Source organism: Staurois parvus, unplaced genomic scaffold (assembly GCF_062004578.1).
Source record: "Staurois parvus isolate SC_StPar_1 unplaced genomic scaffold, SC_StPar_1.0 ptg000118l, whole genome shotgun sequence".
NCBI classification, from domain to species: domain Eukaryota; kingdom Metazoa; phylum Chordata; class Amphibia; order Anura; family Ranidae; genus Staurois; species Staurois parvus.
In genome coordinates this window covers 6,724,316-6,745,251 of record NW_028317914.1, presented here as the reverse complement: position 1 = coordinate 6,745,251, position 20,936 = coordinate 6,724,316, and the positions used below count along the sequence as shown (strand labels likewise).

Here is a 20,936-nt window from a genome sequence, read left to right as displayed (position 1 = left end):
TTGAGCCTTTTTGTTTTAACCACCCTAAATCTAGTTACTATGAGAAGAAGATGGTTGTTGAGGCTTGAAAAATGCTCATTTCGGGTGTTTTCAGGTGCTCCCATTGAAGTCCATGGGTCCTAAAAATGTCCCATTCTGTATCCTGTCCTATATTTATCCTTTAAATCTGTCTTCTGTTTTATATAAGAAAATCCAAGAAGTACAAAATGACTCACATAAACAGCTATACATACACGGTTTTTCTCTCCAGACTCTGCAGGTTGCCTTTTATATTGTTGTAGGTCTGGGCTCTTGATTTTAGGTCTGTGTCAATCTGTGTCATTTGCTGCAATAAAAACAAATGCAAGATACTTGTAGACATAAGAATGTGACAACAATGAAAGAAATAAGAATACAATTAAATTGGTGGAGATGTACTGTGTTTAAAGTAGAACTACACTGTACCTGAGCACCACAAACCAAAAGCACTATTCATTTTTATCCATCCATGTCTCCATGCTTTATTTTGCTAAGAAATCACTTAGAAAAACACCCTGGTAATATATCTGGCTGTGGTCATCTTGAGTAAGGTTCAGATGATTACTTCCTGTAATCCATCTGCCCTTAGTTTAGGCATAAATGCAGGAGGATGTGCTTAGCTGAGAAAACCCCTCCTGAAGACTGTTGGGATGGACTGTATGACATAATTTATGCACAAAAACTAGGAAGTAACTAAAGGAATGTAAAAATAGTTTAAAACAAGTAAATATGATATACTTTCTTTTCTATTTACCAATGCGAACATGATAAGCATTAAAAAAAAGTCAGTGTTGACTGACAGGGTGAAGTTACACTTTAAGTGCCCTAATATCAACTCTAGAACAGGGGCGGACTGACCATTTGGAAACTCAGGCACTGCCCGAGGACCCGGGGTCAGTAGGGGGCCCCATGAGATGCCCCTGGTACCTTTTCCATAGGCTTTTTTGAGTTTGGGCAAGGACACAGGGGCCCCATGATCCCTATTGCCCGGGGGCCCCATGAGTTGTCAGTCCGCCCCTGCTCTGGAGATTTAACACAGGAATGAAAGCAAGGCAATAAATACTATAACACATTGTAATTACATTTGTAATTTATTGTGAATAAATTGTAAAAAATGCATTGATTTGTAATATTATTTGTAATTTGTAATCATTTGTATTGTAAATCAATTTGTAATAAGACTTGTAATTAAAGTGGACCTATACTCATAGCGTGAAGAATTGTTATAAGGACCAGCTAAAAGTAATAGTTGTGTATAAGTAGTACATCTACAGTACCTTTATCTTGAATTCCTCCTGAAACTAGCAGTACACTTCCTGGTATGTGAGAGTGCCTAGGCACAGTATATCTGCAGTGTGTAAGGAACTGCTGCCTCTGAGTGCTAGGATATTTGGAATGAGAGTTGGCAATGTTAGTACCAAGGGCGGACTGACAACTCATGGGGCCCCTGAGCAATAGGGGATCATGGGGCCCCTGTGTCCTTGCCCACACTCAAACCACACTAAAAAAAGCCTATTAAAGGGTACCAGGGGCATCTCATGGGGCCCCCTACTGACCCCGGGCCCTCGGGCAGTGCCCGAGTGCCCAAATGGTCAGTCCGCCCCTGGCTGTGATATGAGGAATCAACAACTTGCCTCTGCCAAGATGGCCACCTCCATATTGACACACCGTGCAGAACAAGGCATGGGAAGTCAGTAACATGGAAAAAGATCAGCTCCTGGGAGACCACAGGCAATATTAGGGACTGGTTCTTTGCCTTCTTCCTGCCTTTTTTAGGGCACAGCTTCCACAGTTCAGTTCTTCTTGAAAGTAACACAACATCAAGACACAATATTTACAAACTGTGTTTCCAGTTTTATTTAGCCACTTGCCAACCCGCTCATAGTAAATCTACTGCAAGCGGACGGTAGGTGCAGGCACAGTCACCTACATGCACGTTGGCAGCCTGTTTCAGGGTTTGAGGCGCACGCACGCCCCCTGCCGATCTTTGCTGTGATTGGCTACAGCACAAGTTGGTCAGCCAGTTACAGCCAATGATTATGGCTGTATGCCAGCTAATCGGTTGTGGCCAATCACAGAACACATAGTACCCTGTACACAGACTGCGATGTGGCTGTTTTTCTCCATATCTCTTAGTAAAAGCAGCAGATATTACACACATTACACTAGGGCACACAGTTAACGTGTTAGGCACACAGTTAACCCCTTATTTGCCCCTTGATGATGATTAACCCCTTCCCAGCCAGTGTCATTAGTACAGTGACAGTGTACATTATTATATCTGATCACTGTATTAATGTCACTAGCAATGTCAGTGTCAGTTAGTCACTTAGTGTACCTCCCAGCAAGGATCTGCTAGCACCAGATTGCCCACCACACTATCACAGTCCCACATTAAGTCTCTGATCACCATTATTGCCAGTATAGTGCCATGGCTGTATAAATTCCAGTATATATACCATAGTTTGTAGACACTAGAACTTTCACACAAACCAATATACACTTGTGATTTGTTTTACCAAAGACATGCAGCAGAACACAATTTGGCCTAAATGTATTTATTTCAAGACTTTTCTGTTTATATAATGAAAAATAAAAAACCAAGTGGTGAGCAAATATCACCAAAAGAAAGCTCTATTTGTGTGAAAAAAAATGATGTAAATTTCATGTGGGTACAGTGTTGCATGAATGAAAGAGTAATTGCCAATTAAAGTAGCGCAGTGTTGAATAGCAAAAAAATGCCCTGGTCTTGAAAAGGGTAAATCCTTTCCGAGAAGTTAAGTGGTTAAAGACCTAAACTCTGAAGTTAGATATGTTTTAAAAAAATACATGTAAAGCTAAAACGTTTTCTTTCGTTTTTGACAAAGTAAAGAATGATTAAAGAGACACATTAACAATAACTGGTAGTAATAATTTACTGATGTTTATATTCAGGATCCTGTTGACAAAAGGAGTAAATTGCTCTGTAAAGACCTTGTGCAGACAGGTGCGTAAACATGCGCATGCGTATACATGCATAAAACAATTACTGCGCTCAAATGTAAAATGTTCTATTTGTATGAAGTGTAAGCTTCTGCACATACTAGCTGCAGCTTTCATAGCTGGGCAATCCTGATCAGGAAAAGCTCCATCGTGTCAGACCTTGCTGCCCTCTTCTACGTCCTATATTCCTAGTGGTCCATCACTATGTTGGACTGATTCATTGACTGATAGTAATGTGTATGAGGGGAGGAAGCTCATGTTGGTCTAAGTAACTGGTCCAATTTGGAAAGTCTTCAAATTAAATCTGTGCTTTGCCTGCTCACGGCAAGAGTGCATTCTCACAATGCAGAGCTCCCCAAGCTAGGGAGTAAGGGTAAGCATTTTATGGCACACTGATACAGCCTTTCAATCAATTTCATCCTATGTTATTTAGCATGCTTTAACTGCTAATGAAGTAATGAAGCCTGATGAATGAGGCCCATTGTCATTCATAAGTGTTAAAAACAGCACAATCTGTAAGTACACTCCTTAAAAAAAAGATAGTGATGATGATAAAAGTCCTTCTTACCTTGCTCAGAGAGTCTGTTAGATTTTTCAGTGGCTGCTTTATAGGGTATTTAGCCATGTCCCACTCAAAACGGGCTAAGTAGCTCACAAGATCCACTTAAAAAAAAAATAAAACATGTAAGTCAAGCGCAGTGCAAAATTCAAACTTTAACGTATCTCACGTTACCAGCAGGGGGTAGCATTCACAGCACTAATCCAGACCTTTGAGAATGAACAGGAAAGAAAAACATACCCAAAAGGAAGTGTAAAAGGACAAAAGTGCAGTAGCTCATGGCTTCCAATCAGATTTTACCATTCATTTAGAGTAAAAGTATTTTGAATTGGGCACAGACACAGCAAGCCCTTACTTCTTAAAGTGCATGTGCACTGCTCAAAAAAATTAAAGGAACACTTTGAAAACATCAGATCTCAATGGGGAAAAATATCATACTAGATATCTATTCTGATATGGACTGGGTAATGTGTTAGGAACGTAAGGATGCCCCATCGTTTGATGGAAATGAAAGTTATCAACCTACAGAGGACTGAATTCAAAGACACCCTGAAATCAAAGTGAAAAGATGATGCAGCAGGCTAGTCCATTTAGCTGAAAGTTCATTGCAGCAACTCAAAATGGTCCTCAGTAGTTTGTATGTCTAGCCTGTAGAGGTCCGTGTGTCCCTCCATAGATATGCCTCCCCAGACCATCACTGACCCACCACCAAAATGGTCATGCTGAACAATGTTACAGGCAGCATAACGTTCTTTGAGGCTTCTCCAGACCCTTTCATGTCTGTCACATGTGCTCAGGGTGAACCTGCTCTCATCTGTGAAAAGCACAGGGCGCCAGTGGCGGATCTGCCAATTCTGGTGTTCAATGGCAAATGGCAATTGAGCTCTATGGTGCTGGGCAGTGAGCACAGGGCCCACTAAAGGATGTCAGGTCCTCAGGCCACCCACATTCACACCAGTGGCCTGCTAGAGGTCATTTTGTAGGGCTCTGGCAGTGCTTATCCTGTTCCTTCTTGCACAAAGGAGCAGATACCGGTCCTGCTGATGGGTTTAGGACCTTCTACAGCCCTGTTCAGCTCTCCTAGAGTAACTGCCTGTCTCCTGGAATCTCCTCCATGTTCTTGAGACTGTGCTGGGAGTCAAAGCAAACCTTCTGGCAATGGCATGTATTGATGTGTCATCCTGGAGGAGTTGGGCTGCCTGTGCAACCTCTGTAGCGTCCAGGTATGGCCTCATGCTACCAGTAGTGACACTGACCCTAGCCAAATGCAAAACTTGTGAAAAACAGTCAGAAAAGATGAGTAGGGAAAAAAATGTCAGTGGCCTCCACCTGTAAAACCATTCCTGTTTTGGGGATTGTCTCATTGTTGCCCATCTAGTGCACCTATTGTTAATTTCATTAACACCAAAGCAGCTGAAAGTGATTAACAACCCCCTCTGCTACTTAACTGACCAGATCAGATCAATATCCCAGGAGTTTAATTGACAATGCTATATTCTGATTAATTAAATTTTTTTGAGTGTATAACCAAAACCTTTCCTTTTAGTTTTGGATAGAGTAGTGAAGAGTTAAAGCTCATGTCAAATTATTTGTTGCCATCCATGTAACATTAAGCAGAGTTCCTTAATTTCCCCATGGGTTACATGGGTTTGACATGTCATCTCAGCAGATCCAGCTAGCAAGCACCTGGTCTGAACTAAATCCTGGAACTCTTTCCCATACTATGCTTTGGACATTCTAGATGAGCCTCTAATTGTATACTTCACTGTAAGTGGGCGGTTGTTTGTTTTTCTTATTAAATTATACTTTTATGACCTGGAGGAGCTGCAAGATCAGTGCGTGCTTTGTGCTACACATGGATTCTTAAGGACTGAGGGGTTTACTGGGCTTCATAGGTTATGACACTGATTATTGTTCTTTAATTTATGAGTATCTCAGTTTTTTTCCTACCCACTGAAATGTACATATATACAGTATCTCACAAAAGTGAGTACACTCCTCCCATTTTTGTAAATATTTTTTTATATCTTTTCATGTGACAGCACTGAAGAAATTACACTTTGCTACAATGTAAAGTAGTGAGTTTATAGCTTGCATAACAGTGTAAATTTGCTGTCTCCTCAAAATGACTCAACACACAGCCATTAATATCTAAACCGCTGGCAACAAAAGTGAGCACACCCCTAAGTGAAAATGTCCAAATTGGGCCCAAAGTGTCAATATTTTGTGTGGCCACCATTATTTTCCAGCACTGCCCTAACCCTCTTGCGCATGGAGTTCACCAGAGCTTCACAGGTTGCCACTGGAGTCCTCTTCCACTCCTCCATGATGATATCATGGAGCTGGTGGATGTTAGAGACCTTGCACTCCTCCACCTTCCGTTTGAGGATGCCCCACAGATGCTCAATAGGGTTTAGGTCTGGAAACATGCTTGGCCAGTCCATCACCTTTACCCTCAGTGGTCATCTTGGAGGTGTGTTTGGGGTCGTTATCATGAAAATATCATGAAAATAAGAAATAATTGCAAAGCAACTAAAGCAGTGTGGTCATGAAGACAATGGATCTTGGATGCAATGGGGTTCTCCCTGGCTCATCACTAACGTCCACAGAAGTATATTAGGCATGACTGGGACAGTTCTGCATGCTCATTCTAACAGATGGGAAGACTGTGTTCCCAAAACACCAGAAAAAGTGGTCAAGTAAGTTGTGTCAGCTAAAAGTATTTTTCAAAGTAATTTTAGTGTGAACAAACTCTTAAAATGTATCCTCATACTCTCTATTGATAAGTTTTCTGTGCCTCTCCAAGGTCACATGAGCTACAGTATTGTCTCCTGCCTGACTTTGATATTTTGTTAACATGTGATTCATACGAGCCTGCTAAAAGTAATAATGTGCCTTTAGAAGAAACCTGTGTAATCACATGTAGTTACATGGAATATTACACATAGGACAGTGCAGGAAATAGATCTGGGGCCGATAAAAAAATCTGAATTCCACTGTAGTAATAGCTGTCCACCTGTAAAAAGCAGCTATGGCAGGAAAAAGTTAAAAGTGTCTGCTGTCCGGGTGAAGGAGAAGCATGATATGAGCTGAGTACTGGGTTGTCTTTTCTCACTGATAGCTGACCCAGGCTACTTCTTTTCCATGTTAAGCACTAGGAGCCAGAAAACTGATACCGCCTGCAAAGGACATCAACTGTGCAAAGTTTCCATTCCTCCTTAAATGTATGTATAGAAGAGGTAGACTTGACTACTACTACAACTCTCATCAACCTGTAAACCATACTAAATATACTGTAAGTGCCAAGGATGAGTAATAAAAACTTGAGACCTTGTGTCCTAATGCACACCAGTGCATATAAATCCATTCCTATTCATCAACAGCGATATGAGGACTTCCCTTTTGCTGCCAGAACAAAAACTCTTCTCAGCAATTCACAGAAAGTCATGTATTTATATATTTATCAATGATTACAAGACTATTCTGAATGGAAGAGGTGGAGATCATGATGTCTTTCACTCGACTCTCCACCTCAGCCAATCAGAGAGGAAGCCTTGTATTAATTCCTAAAAATACATGGCCTTCTGTGAATGGTTGAGAAGCACTCATCCTGAGTTGAAGTCCCCATAATGCTGCTACAGCAAAACCTATAAGGCCCAGTAAAATAACTCATCAATGCCCTGCTTTCTGGTGCCAGGGAGGCCTAACTCAGCTAACTCAATTTTCTTACCCTTGGCCTTGTGGGATACTAACAGGAAGAACGACCCTAAACTAACAGATAATGAAGCTGATGGAGATCAGTGACCTTGACTATAGATATTAAAATAGAGCAGTAATAGAAGAAAACAGTAAAAAAGAACCAACCACACAAGACAAGGTTGATGTCTGAATCATACGGATATGGTGACCAGGCTACGAGGCCATTAAGTCACACATCCATCGTAACCTGATCACTGTACCCCTACAACCAGCATGTCAGTTTCTTCATCAGCCAAGGCCTGCAAAATCCATGCTGAAAGAAAAGCACACAGCACTCAAAGCAATTTACATACTGTTTGGTTTCAATTTCTTCTTTTTCCCTGGAAAAAAGATGACCTGTGAGAGTCATGTTTGATTAGTAAGTGACCCAAGATCCCTCTAAGACAGAAGCAAACTCAGATGAAAGGTCACATCAATGGGAAACACTATAAAGCTTCAGTAGAAAAGCTGAAAATTCATCTGAGACCTTATGTTTGGACTATTTAAAGTGGAAGTCTGGTCTAAACCTATCAAATCTTAAATCTGATCCCGCCCCCATTCTGAGTCCTATACTAACTAGCCTGTAGAGGAAAGATGTGTATACTTACCTAATTTAAGGGTGCTCTGGACCAGTCACATGATGTCCCCAGCAGCTGGCTTCAAGGGAAAGCAGAGAGCACCAATAATCAGTGGTGTATCTAGGATTTGTGCTGCCCTAGGCAACAAGGAGAGAGCCTTACATTGACCAACAACACCCCTTCCCACCTCCCACCTGAGAGAGCCTTCCACTAACTTCCCCTCCCCCCCGGCAAGAGAGAGAAAGACACTCACCTTCACAGCTCCGGACATCCCTGGGAACGAGAGTCGAGCTCTCCATACACCATCAAGCAGCCCGCAACCTCTCTTGGATCCCACCTGGTCCCCATGCCGCATTATCATCTAAAGTGAAAGTAAAAGAAAACCCCAAATTTTGGGTTGTCCCCAAAAAAGTAATATAGGGGAAATCTTCCAATGGGGACAGTAGTTCTGGTGACCTGTGGATCCCCAAGGAATTCCCTTAATTTGTAGGGATTTTATCTCACTTCCTGTTTTGGCTAGGGAAGGTAAATCTCCCCAATGGGACACATATGGAAAAAAATAAACTGACAGGGGTTATAACTCTCCTCTACTCCCCATGGGCAGCACAGTGGCTAAATGGTTTGCACTTCCGCCTGGCAGTACTCGGGTCGTTTGTTTGAATCCCAACCATGGCACCACCTGCCTGCAGTTTGCATGTTCTCCCTGTGCCTGCATGGGTTTCCTCCGGGTACTCTGGTTTCCTTTCACACTCCAAAGACATGCTGGTAGGTTAATTGGCTCCTGTCTAAATTATCACTAGTATGTGTATGTATGAATGTGAGTTAGGGACTTTAGATTGTACGCCCCTTGAGGGTTACGGACTGATGTGAATGTACAATATATATGTAAAGTGCTGCATAAACTGATGGTGCTATATAAGTACCCTAAAATAAGTGGATTCATGTTTTAACAATCTAGTATGTCTGCACAGTTTGAAATTATTTATTATAAACGGATCTATTTGTTACAAATTCATACTTTGCTTGCAGCTTAGCAATTCAGCACAGTAACTGTGGATTAGCTAATGCAGGCCATAGACGGGGCTTGTTGGCCGATAAACGAAAAATCGGTCGTTGCTGCCCCCAATGCTTACAAAAAATGGCCGTTTTTCGTAGATTTTCCAGCATGACCAATAAAAAGAAACGAGAAGAACCTTGAAAATCAGACGACGACATTGCCCCACTAACGGTGTGAATATCGGCTGATTTTTCGTTCGGACGAAAATTTGCTTGATAAACGACCCGTCTATGGCCTGCATTAGTCTATATGATTAAAGAGGTAGATTACTATCTGACATAGAGGGACCCAATACAGAAATGATTTATACTCAATAGAGAAATTATTAATATTATTACAGGTACCTATATAGTGCCATTAATTTTCTCAGCGCTTTACATATATATTGTACATTCACATCAGTCCCAGCTCTCAAGGAGCGTACAATCTAAGGTCCCTAATTCACTTTCATACATATACTAGGGCCAATTTATACATGAGCCAATTAACCTACTAGCAGGCTTGGAGTGTGGGAGGAAACTGCAGTAAACCCATGCAGGCACAGGGAGAACATGCAAAGTCCACACAGGTAGTTATACAGTGCCTTGAAAAAGTATTCATACCCCTTGAAATTTTCCACATGTTGTCATGTTACAACCAAAAACATAAATGTATTTTATTGGGATTTTATGTGATAGACCAACACAAAGTGGCATATAATTGTGAAGTGGAAGGAAAATGATAAATGGTTTTCAAAATTGTTTACAAATAAATATGTGAAAAGTGTGGCGTGCATTTGTATTCAGCCCCCCTGAGTTAGTACTTTGTAGAACCACCTTTCACTGCAATTACAGCTGCAAGTCTTTTTAGGTATGTCTCTACCAGCTTTGCACATCTAGAGAGTGACATTTTTGCCCATTCTTATTTGCAAAATAGCTCAAGCTCTGTCAGATTGGTTGGAGAGCGCCTGTGAACAGCAATTTTCAAGTCTTGTCACAGATTCTCAATTGGATTTAGGTCTGGACTTTGACTGGGTCATTCTATCACATGAATATGCTTTGATCTAAACCATTCCATTGTAGCTCTGGCTGTATGTTAAGGGTCGTTGTCCTGCTGGAAGGTGAACCTCCACCCCAGTCTCAAGTCTTTTGCAGACTCTAACTGGTTTTCTTGTAAGATTGCCCTGTATACGGCTGCATCTATCTTCCCATCAACTCTGACCAGCTTTGTTGTCCCTGCTGAAGAAAAGCATCCCCACATAATGCTGCCACCACCATGTTTCACAGTGGAAATGGTGTGTCCAGGGTGATGTGTAGTGATAGTTTTCCACCACAAAAAAGCGGTTTGCTTTCAGGTCAAAAAAGCTAAATTTTGGTCTCATCTGACCAGAGCACCTTCTTCCACATGTTTGCTGTGTCCCCCACATGGCTTCTCACAAACTGCAAACAGGACTTCTTATGGCTTTCTTTCAACAATGGCTTTCTTCTTGCCACTCTTCCATGAAGGCCAGAATTGTGGAGTGCACAACTAATAGTTGTCCTGTGGACAGATTCTCCCACCTGAGCTGTGGATCTCTGCAGCTCCTCCAGAGTTACCATGGGCATCTTGGCTGCTTCTCTGATTAACGCTCTCCTTGCCCGGCCTGTCAGTTTAGGTGGACGGCCATGTCTTGGTAGGTTTGCAGTTGTGCCATACTCTTCCCATTTTCGAAAGATGGATTGAACAGTGCTCCGTGAGGTGTTCAAAGCTTGAGATATTTTTTTATAACCTAATCCTGCTTTAAACATCTTCACAACTTTATCCCTGACCTGTCTGGTGTGTTCCTTGGCCTTCATGATGCTGTTTGTTCGCTAATGTTCTCTAACGAACCTCTGAGGGCTTCACAGAACAGCTGTATTTATACTGAGATTAAATTACACACAGGTGGGCTCTATTTACTAATCAGGTGACTTCTGAAGGCAATTGGTTCCACTAGATTTTAGTTAGAGGTATGAGAATGAAGGGGGCTGAATACAAATGCACGCCATACTTTTCAGATATTTATTTGTACAATATTTTGAAAACCATTTATCATTTTTCTTTCACTTCACAATTATGTGCTTCTTTGTGTTGGTCTATCAAATAAAATCCCAATAAAATACATTTATGTTTTTGATTGTGACATGACCAAATGTGGAAAATTGCAAGGGGTATGAATACTTTCACGGAACTGTATATGCAGTATATATATATATATACACAGTATATATACACAGTATATTATGTAAGATTAATTTAGAGTGATCATTATACTATAACTGTGCAAATGAGGATGACATTCTCTGCTGTCAGCTTGATATCCACACTTCCTTTGGTGATAGACTCTAAAGCTGGCAATACTCTAGGAGAATTTTATTTGAAAATGTTTGTTTTCAGAAAGAATTTTCGGTGTTTTAAAGGTTAGTGGGATCAAATTGAAATTTGTATTTGACTACATAGTGATGAGAAAATTTTACGAAGAGGGATGGCTATTTTTTCTCGAATTAATAAATTCCTAACAGTGAGTGTGGCTTTTACTCTGGAAAATATGTTACATTTATTATATTATTATTTAATATATTACATTTTGAAGTACTGTTGAATTACATTAGTCAAATATCTGTTGGCATTATCGAATGTACTGACGTGCTTTTTTTGCACAAATGCTTATTCAAGAATCTACCAGTAGCCAGTTTAATACAGCAAGGCAAAAAAATTATTTTTAGTGTTGGATAGAGTGGGGGAAGGTTAGACCCTTGTTAGTGTGTTTATTGCTGTCTGTGTCTCATCAGCGGAGAGTCACCCCTTTTGTCCTGGTGACCATTTTTATCAAAAAGAGAAAGTAAGGAAAACTCCAGCAGTTTAGAGTTGTCACCAGAGCAAGACACAAGAATAAATTATCCAATTTGGAGAGACATTCTGGTGACAACTGTCTAACATGGGAAGTTTCTGTACTATGAGGAAATTTCCTCTCATTTCCTGTTGTGTCCATAAGACAGGAAGTGAAGAGAAATCTTCTCAGTGGGGCAAAAAATAACCTGGGTTTTAACCCCTCCCTACTTTATTCACAGAAATGCAAGACTCCAATGGCTTACTCATTTATGACCCTTAGTCACATCTAACAAACCTCTGAGGGCTTCACAGAACATCTGTATTTGTACTGAGATTAAATCACACACAGGTAGACTCTATTTACTAATCAGGTGACTTCTGAAGGCAATTGGCTCCACTAGATATTAGTTAGGGGTATCAGAGTAAAGGGGGCTGAATACAAATGCTCACCACACTTTTCAGATATTTATTTGTAAAATATTTTGAAAACCATTTATCATTTTCCTTTCACTTCACAATTATGTGCCACTTTGTGTTGGTCTATCACATAAAATCTCAATAAAATAGATTTACGTTTTTGGTTGTAACATGACAAAATGTGGAAAATTTCAAGGGGTATGAATACTTTTTCAAGTATTGTTGAAAACACACCTTAAAGTAGAATTCCAGGTTTAAATTGACTTTAAAAAGTTTGTTTGGACCAAGCTGTCTCCAATGAACTATTTCCATTACATACAGTAACTATGCAGCCACCTGTGTGTGCTGTAATATACTGTAGTTGCATGCGGCAAGCGGTCCTGGCAACCTCCCGACTGCTGCCTCAAATATAGAGTGTGGGGTTGAATGTTCCTCCAACATTCAGGGGAAGCCTTGTATTTTTATCACTGAATACACAGCTTCTCCTAATCGACGGGGTGAAAATCATGTCGACATCCACCCACCTCTCCACCTCCATCAATCATAGGAAGCCTTGTATCTATTGATATAAATACAAGGCTTCTACGTTAGGGAAAAAAGCATTCAGCCCAAATCTGCCTGTTCTGCTGCTGACAGGCATCGCTGTTTACTGTATGCTGATAATGCTATTATAGTATAATACAGCGCACACAGCAGCAGCACAGTTTTGTTACAGAAATAGTTTGTTTGGGCCAGCTTGGCCTGAATAAACTATTTAAAGCCAACTTAAACATGAAATTCCATTACAGTGCTAAGAGATACAATAGGTACTTACAAAAACTGTTGTAAATCCATTACTAAATCAGGAACAGCCTGGTTTGTAAGGCTTCATCTACATTTGTGCGACTGCAAAGTTGTGCAATTTCCATTGCGATTTTGATGTACAGTAATGCTGATGCAACTTTGGATTGATGAGACTTTTTTTTTTAACAGTTGCGAGGATTGGTGAGTCTTAGATGCAACTTTGGCTGTTGACTTTGTCTTTGACTGTTGCACAACTGTTGCATTGATAACATTAAGATGCGATTTTCATGCGACTTTTGAGAGTTTACATTGAAGTCCATTGCACTCAAGTTGCATTAAAAGTCGCATCAAAGTAGTGCAGAAACTTTTTTAAAGTCACTGCCACTTTACATTGCATAGATTTGAATGGCTTCCATTAAAATACATGGACTGGGACTTTCCATGCAATTATATGTGTCCAAAGTCACATGACAAGTCACACAAGTGAATGAATCCTAATAGATAGACACCTGTGTCCCTCTCTGTTTCAGTGTGTGGGTAGAGCTGATACCAGGAATCGGTGCTGTTTTCACTACTCTTTTAAGTCATCAAAATATTAAGAACATTCACAATGCATCTCCAATGTCTTTAAGGACATTGGAGGATTCCGGCTGTGCTATTCACTGGCTGTGAAGGACATTGGAGGGTGCCAGCTCTGCTATTCACTGGCTGTGAAGGACATTGGAGGGTGCCAGCTCTGCTATTCACTGGCTGTGAAGGACATTGGAGGATTCCGGCTGTGCTATTCACTGGCTGTGAAGGACATTGGAGGGTGCCAGCTCTGCTATTCACTGGCTGTGAAGGACATTGGAGGGTGCCAGCTCTGCTATTCACTGGCTGTGAAGGACATTGGAGGGTGCCAGCTCTGCTATTCACTGGCTGTGAAGGACATTGGTGGGTGCCGGCTCTGCTATTCACTGGTTGTTAAGGACATTGGTGGGTGCCGGCTCTGCTATTCACTGGTAGTTAAGGACATTTGTGGGTGCCGGCTCTGCTATTCACTTGTTGTTAAGGACATTAGTGGGTGTCGGCTCTGCTATTCACTGGTTGTTAAGGACACTGCCGGGTGCCGGCTCTGCTATTCTCATTTTGTTAAGGACATTAGTGGGTACCAGCTCTGCTATTCACTGGTTGATAAGGACATCGGTAGTTGCCAGCTCTGTTATTCTCTGGTTGTTAAGGACATTGGCAGGTACTGGCTCTGCTATTCACTGGTTAAGGACATTGGCAGGTACTGGCTCTGCTATTCACTGGTTGTTAAGTAGACAGCATCTGCCGGCATTCTTAACTAATTTATAGCTACACATACAATGTCCCCCAGTACTTCCATGGTGGTCACCCTCAGCTTGTCTCTGCTCAATCTCTTGTGCAGGAGTCTGTCTGCAGACACAGAATCAGCACTGAAGGGAACAGGAGTCAGGATTTTGCAGGACAGCCAGGAACAGCTTGGATGGCACAGTGAATGTGAGGGGAGGAGATAGGGCAGCAGGACTGAACATTGAAGAGACTAAGAAGAGAGTGCATGGGGGGAGGAGTGCATTGTATGTGTAGCTATTCACTGGTTGTTAAGGAGGCTGGCATGGGACGGCTCCTTAACAACCAGTAGCTTTTTTTTTGTGTAAAGTAATGTGACCCCAAAAATGCACCAGAAAATGCACCCTCGGTGCATTTTTTATGTCTTTCCATTCACTTACATTGGAAAGTGCATTTTTGGTGCACTTCCAAAAAGCACACCAAAGCTGCAGCATACAAAACTTTTCAAAATGCAGCTCAAACACAGCGCATTGATGTGAATAGATTTAAAGAGGAATAATTTTGATGCACTTTTGTTGCGCTGGAAAGGTGCATTCTAAAGCAGCAAAAATGTGAAAGGGCCAGAAGAGAAAATAATATAACCCTCTGCACTGTGTACAAACTGTATGGAGATTCCTGTGCTCACCGCCAACAGTGTAATGAATCAGCTACTACAAAGAGTGAACACAGAATTGATACAATGTTGCAGAGATGGATGTCAGTCCGTTAAAGCGGAGTTCTACCTGAAAAAAAAAAAGTCAGCAGCTACAAAAACTGTAGCTGCTGACGTTTAAAATACAGACACTTACCTGTCCCTCAGTCCAGCGGTGTCCTCATCACGGCTGGTTTCACCGGCCGTCTTCTCTCCCTGGCGGCAGCATCTTCAGTGTGGGCACCCGGCTGTGACAGCTTCACAGTCAGGTGCCCACTTCGCTTGCGCAAGAAGCACTGTGCTTTGTGAATGGCCCCGTAGTCTTCTGGGATCTGTCACGTGTCCCAGAAGACTATGGGGAGGAAGGGAGGACAACTTCCGCTTCCAATCGCCTAGGCGATCGCAGCGAAAGTGGAGCGGGTACCTGTCAAATTCGGGTACTCGCTCCCCAAAGGTGTCAATCCATAATGGGGAGCGGGGGACAAAGGCTTAAAGCGGAACTTATATTGAACAAAGCCCATTTGTTCAATATAACTTGCGGTCTTTCTATCTGTCTGGAGCCATATCAAACCTAAGTTGCTATTGGGGATATTGTCGCTGTATCACAGTAAACTGCAATTGTTCTTTGTTTACTCTCTCCATCTGGCAAGGAGTGTGTGAGCTCTGGTGTCATTAACTTGATGAGCACTTATTTGGATTGATTCACAGTCCTATTTTGGCAACTTTTTGCACTCTATTTCACATATATGGACTTTTTATTGATCTTTGTTTTTATTCCTAATTATCCACTTTAATAATAATACATTGTTCTTTTATCTATATTCGTACGAATAGCACCTTAAAGAGACAGCGCATCTATTTAGTGAGAAATATTACAAACATTACGGGCATTATTCATGACGTTTGAGTGAATGCTGAGACATTTGCAAATTTGTTATAAATAGACTCTTTACATATGTGTCTGTGACCAACTAAGAAGCATGCAAGCAGGGAACTATTTATGTTACCAACTATTCATACAGATTGAAGCTGTAGCCTTATGCTTCTATAACTGTCTGTCCCATTGATAACTTCTTCTTGATTATCAAACACAAGCCTACCTCCATTGGCCAACAGGTTTTCCTGAGCTTTCTCTGCAGAATCATTCATGATATCTCCTATATACTGAGCAATCTTCTTAATGACCCTAGAAAAGAGAAGGTTGTACAATATGACCATATGATCAAGAATCACTTTTATTCAGATAGTACATAGCCAAAACATAAAGCACCAATAGAAATTTGGTATATCAAATAGAAAGACACTTCTAGACAATGCAGGACATACAACTTCTAAATACTGAGTACAATTCTTAAAACAAAGCTCCAGCCAAAAAATAACAGGATAGCAAAGTGCAAATTAAAAGATAAGATAACAAAACAAGCCTTTGCTGCAATATTCAACTTCAATCCAGAGATCACCCCCCCAGTATTTTTCTATGTCAGTAGATGTTATCAGTCTGCTGGCCTGCATTATTCAACCCACTTCCTCTGAGCCCAGTTTGTCCTTGACCTGTCCCAGCCTGTGACTGAACAGTTAAAGGACAAGCAGCACATTGATGGTGGCAATATGATAAGACTTTATATCAATGGGGTGCTCCCTGTAGAGCTCAGGAGTGGGACCATGTGAAGTGTAACAAAACTGGCAACTGCAATAGCAGGTACAACATACTTTGGGTAGCTATGATAGCTTTCATACTGTGTACACAGAATAGACTAGCAAGAGAGAATCCAAACTGTATCATTATATGTGGGCATGTGCAGTCTATGCTCCCCACTAGATAAAGGAGCTTAATGTGCGTGACTCTACACTGTTATCTTTCAGACAATATCCAACAAGCAAACCTAAGTAAATAATTTCTTACGTAGGCATGCAAAATTCAGCATGTTTTAGCTTTGTGACAATCAAGGTGATAGACAAGGGGCCACCAAATCCTTCTTTCAGTAATGGTCATAGTGCTACATCCACCCATGTATCCAAGTATAGCCCCTATCTCTACCATTGCCTTCTGGGTTAAACACAAGCCATTCCATGAATCCTTGCCTGTGCTGCAGTGAAGTCCAACTGGCATGTCTGCAGCTTGGAACTTTCTATATTCCTTGACCCTGAGAGTCTCCCCAATATTGTGCCACCTTCAATGGCTACACTGGTAAGGCATGTTTATTTGCAATTTTCCTCTCAGTGGTTACAATAAACATGATATGGCTATAAGTGTATGGACATCTGACCATCACATATATACTGTATAAACCTGTTGGACATTCCATTCCAAAACTATGGGCATTAAAGTGGAACTATTGTGTTAAGAAACAAAATGCCAGAAGATAGGCTTTTATTGCAGAAGAGACTCTGCATGCCTCACCTGCAATAAATGCCTCCTACTTTCTTGCTAGAATGAGCACTGATCCGTGTTCATCAGAATGAACACTGGTCCATACATTCAGGGCATGCCTCTATTATCAGGATGAATGAACCCCTATGCACATTCATGGGCATTACATCATCCCAGACTGACCAAGATGGCTGCTTTAATATGGAGCCCCCCCTTTTTCTTCCAACTATAGCAGCCCTCACTATGGGAAGGTTTTTTAGTGTGTCTATGGGAATTTGTGTCCATTAGGTCAAAAGAGAGCTGGCCTATCAAGATGGCTGAAGATGAAGGACATTTATTTGCTGGAGAGTGCAGGTGCTGCTTCAATATGGCCCCCCCCTTTTTTTCACCTATAGAAGATCTCACTCTGGGAACGTTTTGAAGTGTGTCTATAGGAATTTGTGTCCATTCAGTCAAAAGAGAACTTGTGAGTTTGGGTACTGATGTTGAAGACCTGACTTGCCAATATTGTTCCAATTTATCACATACAGTACATGTTCAGTAGAGTTGAGATCAGGGCTCTTTGTAGGCCCTCTTTGAGTTCCTCCACACTAAAATCAACAATTCATGTCTTTATGGACTTAGCTTTGTGTATAGGGGCACAGTGATGTTGAAACATAAAAGGGCCTTCCCAAACTGTTGCCACAAACGTAGAAGCAGAAAAATGTTTAAAATGTCTTTATATCCACTTGAACGAAAAGTCTTTTCTGGCACTTTTTGTTTAGAAGTAACAATCAGTATTTTTTGCTAGAAAATGTCTTAGAACCCCAAAACATTCTATCTATCTATCTATCTATCTATCTATCTATCTATCTATCTATCTATCTATCTATATATTGTTATTATTATTATTATTTTTTTTTTTTTAAGCAGAGGCTTTAGAGAATAAATTGGTGGGTTTTGCAATTTGTTATGCTAAATGGTATTTGCGCAGCGGTTTTTCATAATTTAAAATTTTAATACAAAAAAAAATATATAACTCATTTTTTGTAAAGTATAAAAGATGATGTTATGGCGATTAAATAGATATCAAACATGTCACACTTTTAAATTGTGTACACCCATGCAACGGCAAGAAATGACATAAATTTTATTATCCATAAACGACCATTTAAAAGCCTTTACAAGTTACCACTTTAGATTTACAGATAAGGTCTAGTGCTAGCATTATTGCACATGATCTGACATTCGCGGCCATACCTCACATGTGTGGGACTATTATTCTTTTTTTTTTTCACACTGTTGCTTTAAAAAATGTTTTTGATCACATTTATTGCTGTCACAAGGAATGTAATGATCCCTTGTGACACAAATAGGCAGTGACAGGTAGTCTTTATGGAGAGATATGGGGTCCCCAAATTCCTCCTATGCCCTTAAAAACATTTAATCACAAGATCGGTGTGATTAAATGCTTTTCTTTATTAACAATGGCGTGGTTTATTTCCGAGTGAACTGGAAGTGATAAAGGTCATCACTCCTGATTACTATTTCATAGAGCTGAACTAAGCTGATCTGGTCTTTGGCTGTGTGATCAACTGGCAGAAGAACTGGCTGATTCATCGTGACAGGAGATCCTGGTAAAGCCACAGAAGCTGGCAGGGTTGAATGTCCCCTCCTGCTGCTTGTAATAGCAATCGAGTGGCTAGTTAGCTGCTCCAATTGCTATTACTAGAGAGCCAACCGTTGGCCCTTCAAAACTGTACCAGGATGATGCCTACAAGTGCAGGCATCATCCTGGTATAATGGCTCAAACTCCAGCGATGTACGGGTATGTTGCTGGAGCTGAAGTGGATGTCATGTAACATTAACAATACCCAATAATTCAATGGAAACACCTGAACTCAGTCATTTGGAAGTGAGTCCACACAGGTTTAGCCACGTATTGTGAAAAAATGTTTTCCTGAGAACCAATTTAAATAGATATAAAACTAGGTAAAAAAAAAAAACATTTTTGGACATGGAGACTTTATAAAGGTAACATGGGATAGGAGAATGTCTGGCCTAGAAGTAGAAGTGCCCTTTTGTCGCCTAATAGCCCAGTCACCGGTCTGACTGTAAGTAAAGGTGCACAGTGCATTCAGACTTTAATTAGAAGTGAGCTAACGTGGAGTAGGACACAAAGCCTCAAAAAACTGTTTACTGTCCAAGAGAGACATGGAAAAACACTCAGAGACTGGCCACATTAAATAAATAATGACAGTAGATGGAACATCAGTCTGAGCACCTCTAGTCTTCTCTTTATACTGGCCGAGAACAGTGCTGACAGGATCTGACTGATAACACCATCCCTGGTCCTGTCTCCTGAATACTGTATATAACAACTCAGTGTAGACTGGAGTATGACTTCAGAGGCTCTAAAAAGAGGAAGAGCTCACCACAAGCAAGTTCCAGCATTGTAGCTAGGCTTGATATAGGCAGTTTAATTTTTTTTTTAAAAATGGCTTATTATGTACTGTATATGAGTACAAAGATGAGTTTAAAACACAGTAAGGCCCCCTTCACATGAAGGTTCTGATAAGGTTCTCCTGTCAGTTTATTAGGAGGTCCTGATTGGATGGTCCATTCACCTCTATGGACCAGTGGATGTAAACAGACTTGTGTCCAATTATACCCACCTACCTCCAATCCGATCTGGTTTGCTAAAAAAATGACCATCAGGGGTAAATGGACAGTGGAGTCTGCATACACCCTGCCACCCATAGAGCACAGTGGGCTCTGTCCATGTCCACTCTGCATAAACTGATCAAACCTGTCATCCAACTGCTCTGCTCTGATCAGCGGGGGGGATCAATGGAAAGATTCCCTTCTGATCAAAATGGATTCTGCCCCATGTGAAAGGGGCCAAACTGGAGGAACAATTGTTGGAATTTTGTTTCAATAGTTAACAGTGTATACAATGAATGCATATCACATAGGTCAAACAACTATGGTAAAGTTTGGTTAGGCAGATATGATCAGCATAGAATGCATGGCCTGAGCATCCTCAGGACAGTTTCAACAACAAGCAGCAGGACAGAAACTGAGGGTAAATCTCATCCCAGAGAGTGGTAAAAACCTGAGCCTTCCCCTCCTCCTATCCAAAACTAAGAAAACAAATTTGGGCTTGACATACACTGTAACAGAATTCATATCACTCCAGAATGTATGAATAACAGCAAATCTTCAGATCACGCGATAGAAACCTCAGGCTTCTCATTTACACTAGAAATATGTCTGAAGAAGACAAGTCAACCTTATGTGTTTTTTGCAAATATTCTATGAAGGGTTATATATTCTATGGAGGAGGCATATGTTCTATAGAGAGGGTATATAGTCTATGAAGGATTATATATTCTATACAGAGGGTATATAGTCTATGAAGGGTTATATATTCTATGGAGGAGGTATATATTCTATAGAGAGGGTATATAGTTTATGAAGGATTATATATTCTATAGAGAGGGTATATAGTCTATGAAGGGTTATATATTCTATGGAGGAGGTATATATTCTATAGAGAGGGTATATAGTCTATGAAGGATTATATATTCTATAGAGAGGGTATATATTCTATAGAGGGTATATAGTCTATGAAGGGTTAT

General features: G+C 40.8%; 1 protein-coding gene across 1 annotated transcript in view; it reads right to left on the bottom strand.

Annotated features, from left to right (window-relative positions):
* ATP6V1C2 (ATPase H+ transporting V1 subunit C2) overlaps positions 1–20,936 on the bottom strand; it is a 57,257-nt gene that overhangs the window by 19,813 nt on the left and 16,508 nt on the right. Inside the window, exons 4-6 of the mRNA XM_089672068.1 lie at positions 16,046–16,131; positions 3,569–3,663; positions 234–325 (exon numbers count right to left, since the gene is read on the bottom strand). Of these exons, the coding sequence (XP_089528194.1) occupies positions 234–325; positions 3,569–3,663; positions 16,046–16,131 (273 nt within the window). The remainder of the gene's footprint in view (positions 1–233; positions 326–3,568; positions 3,664–16,045; positions 16,132–20,936) is intronic.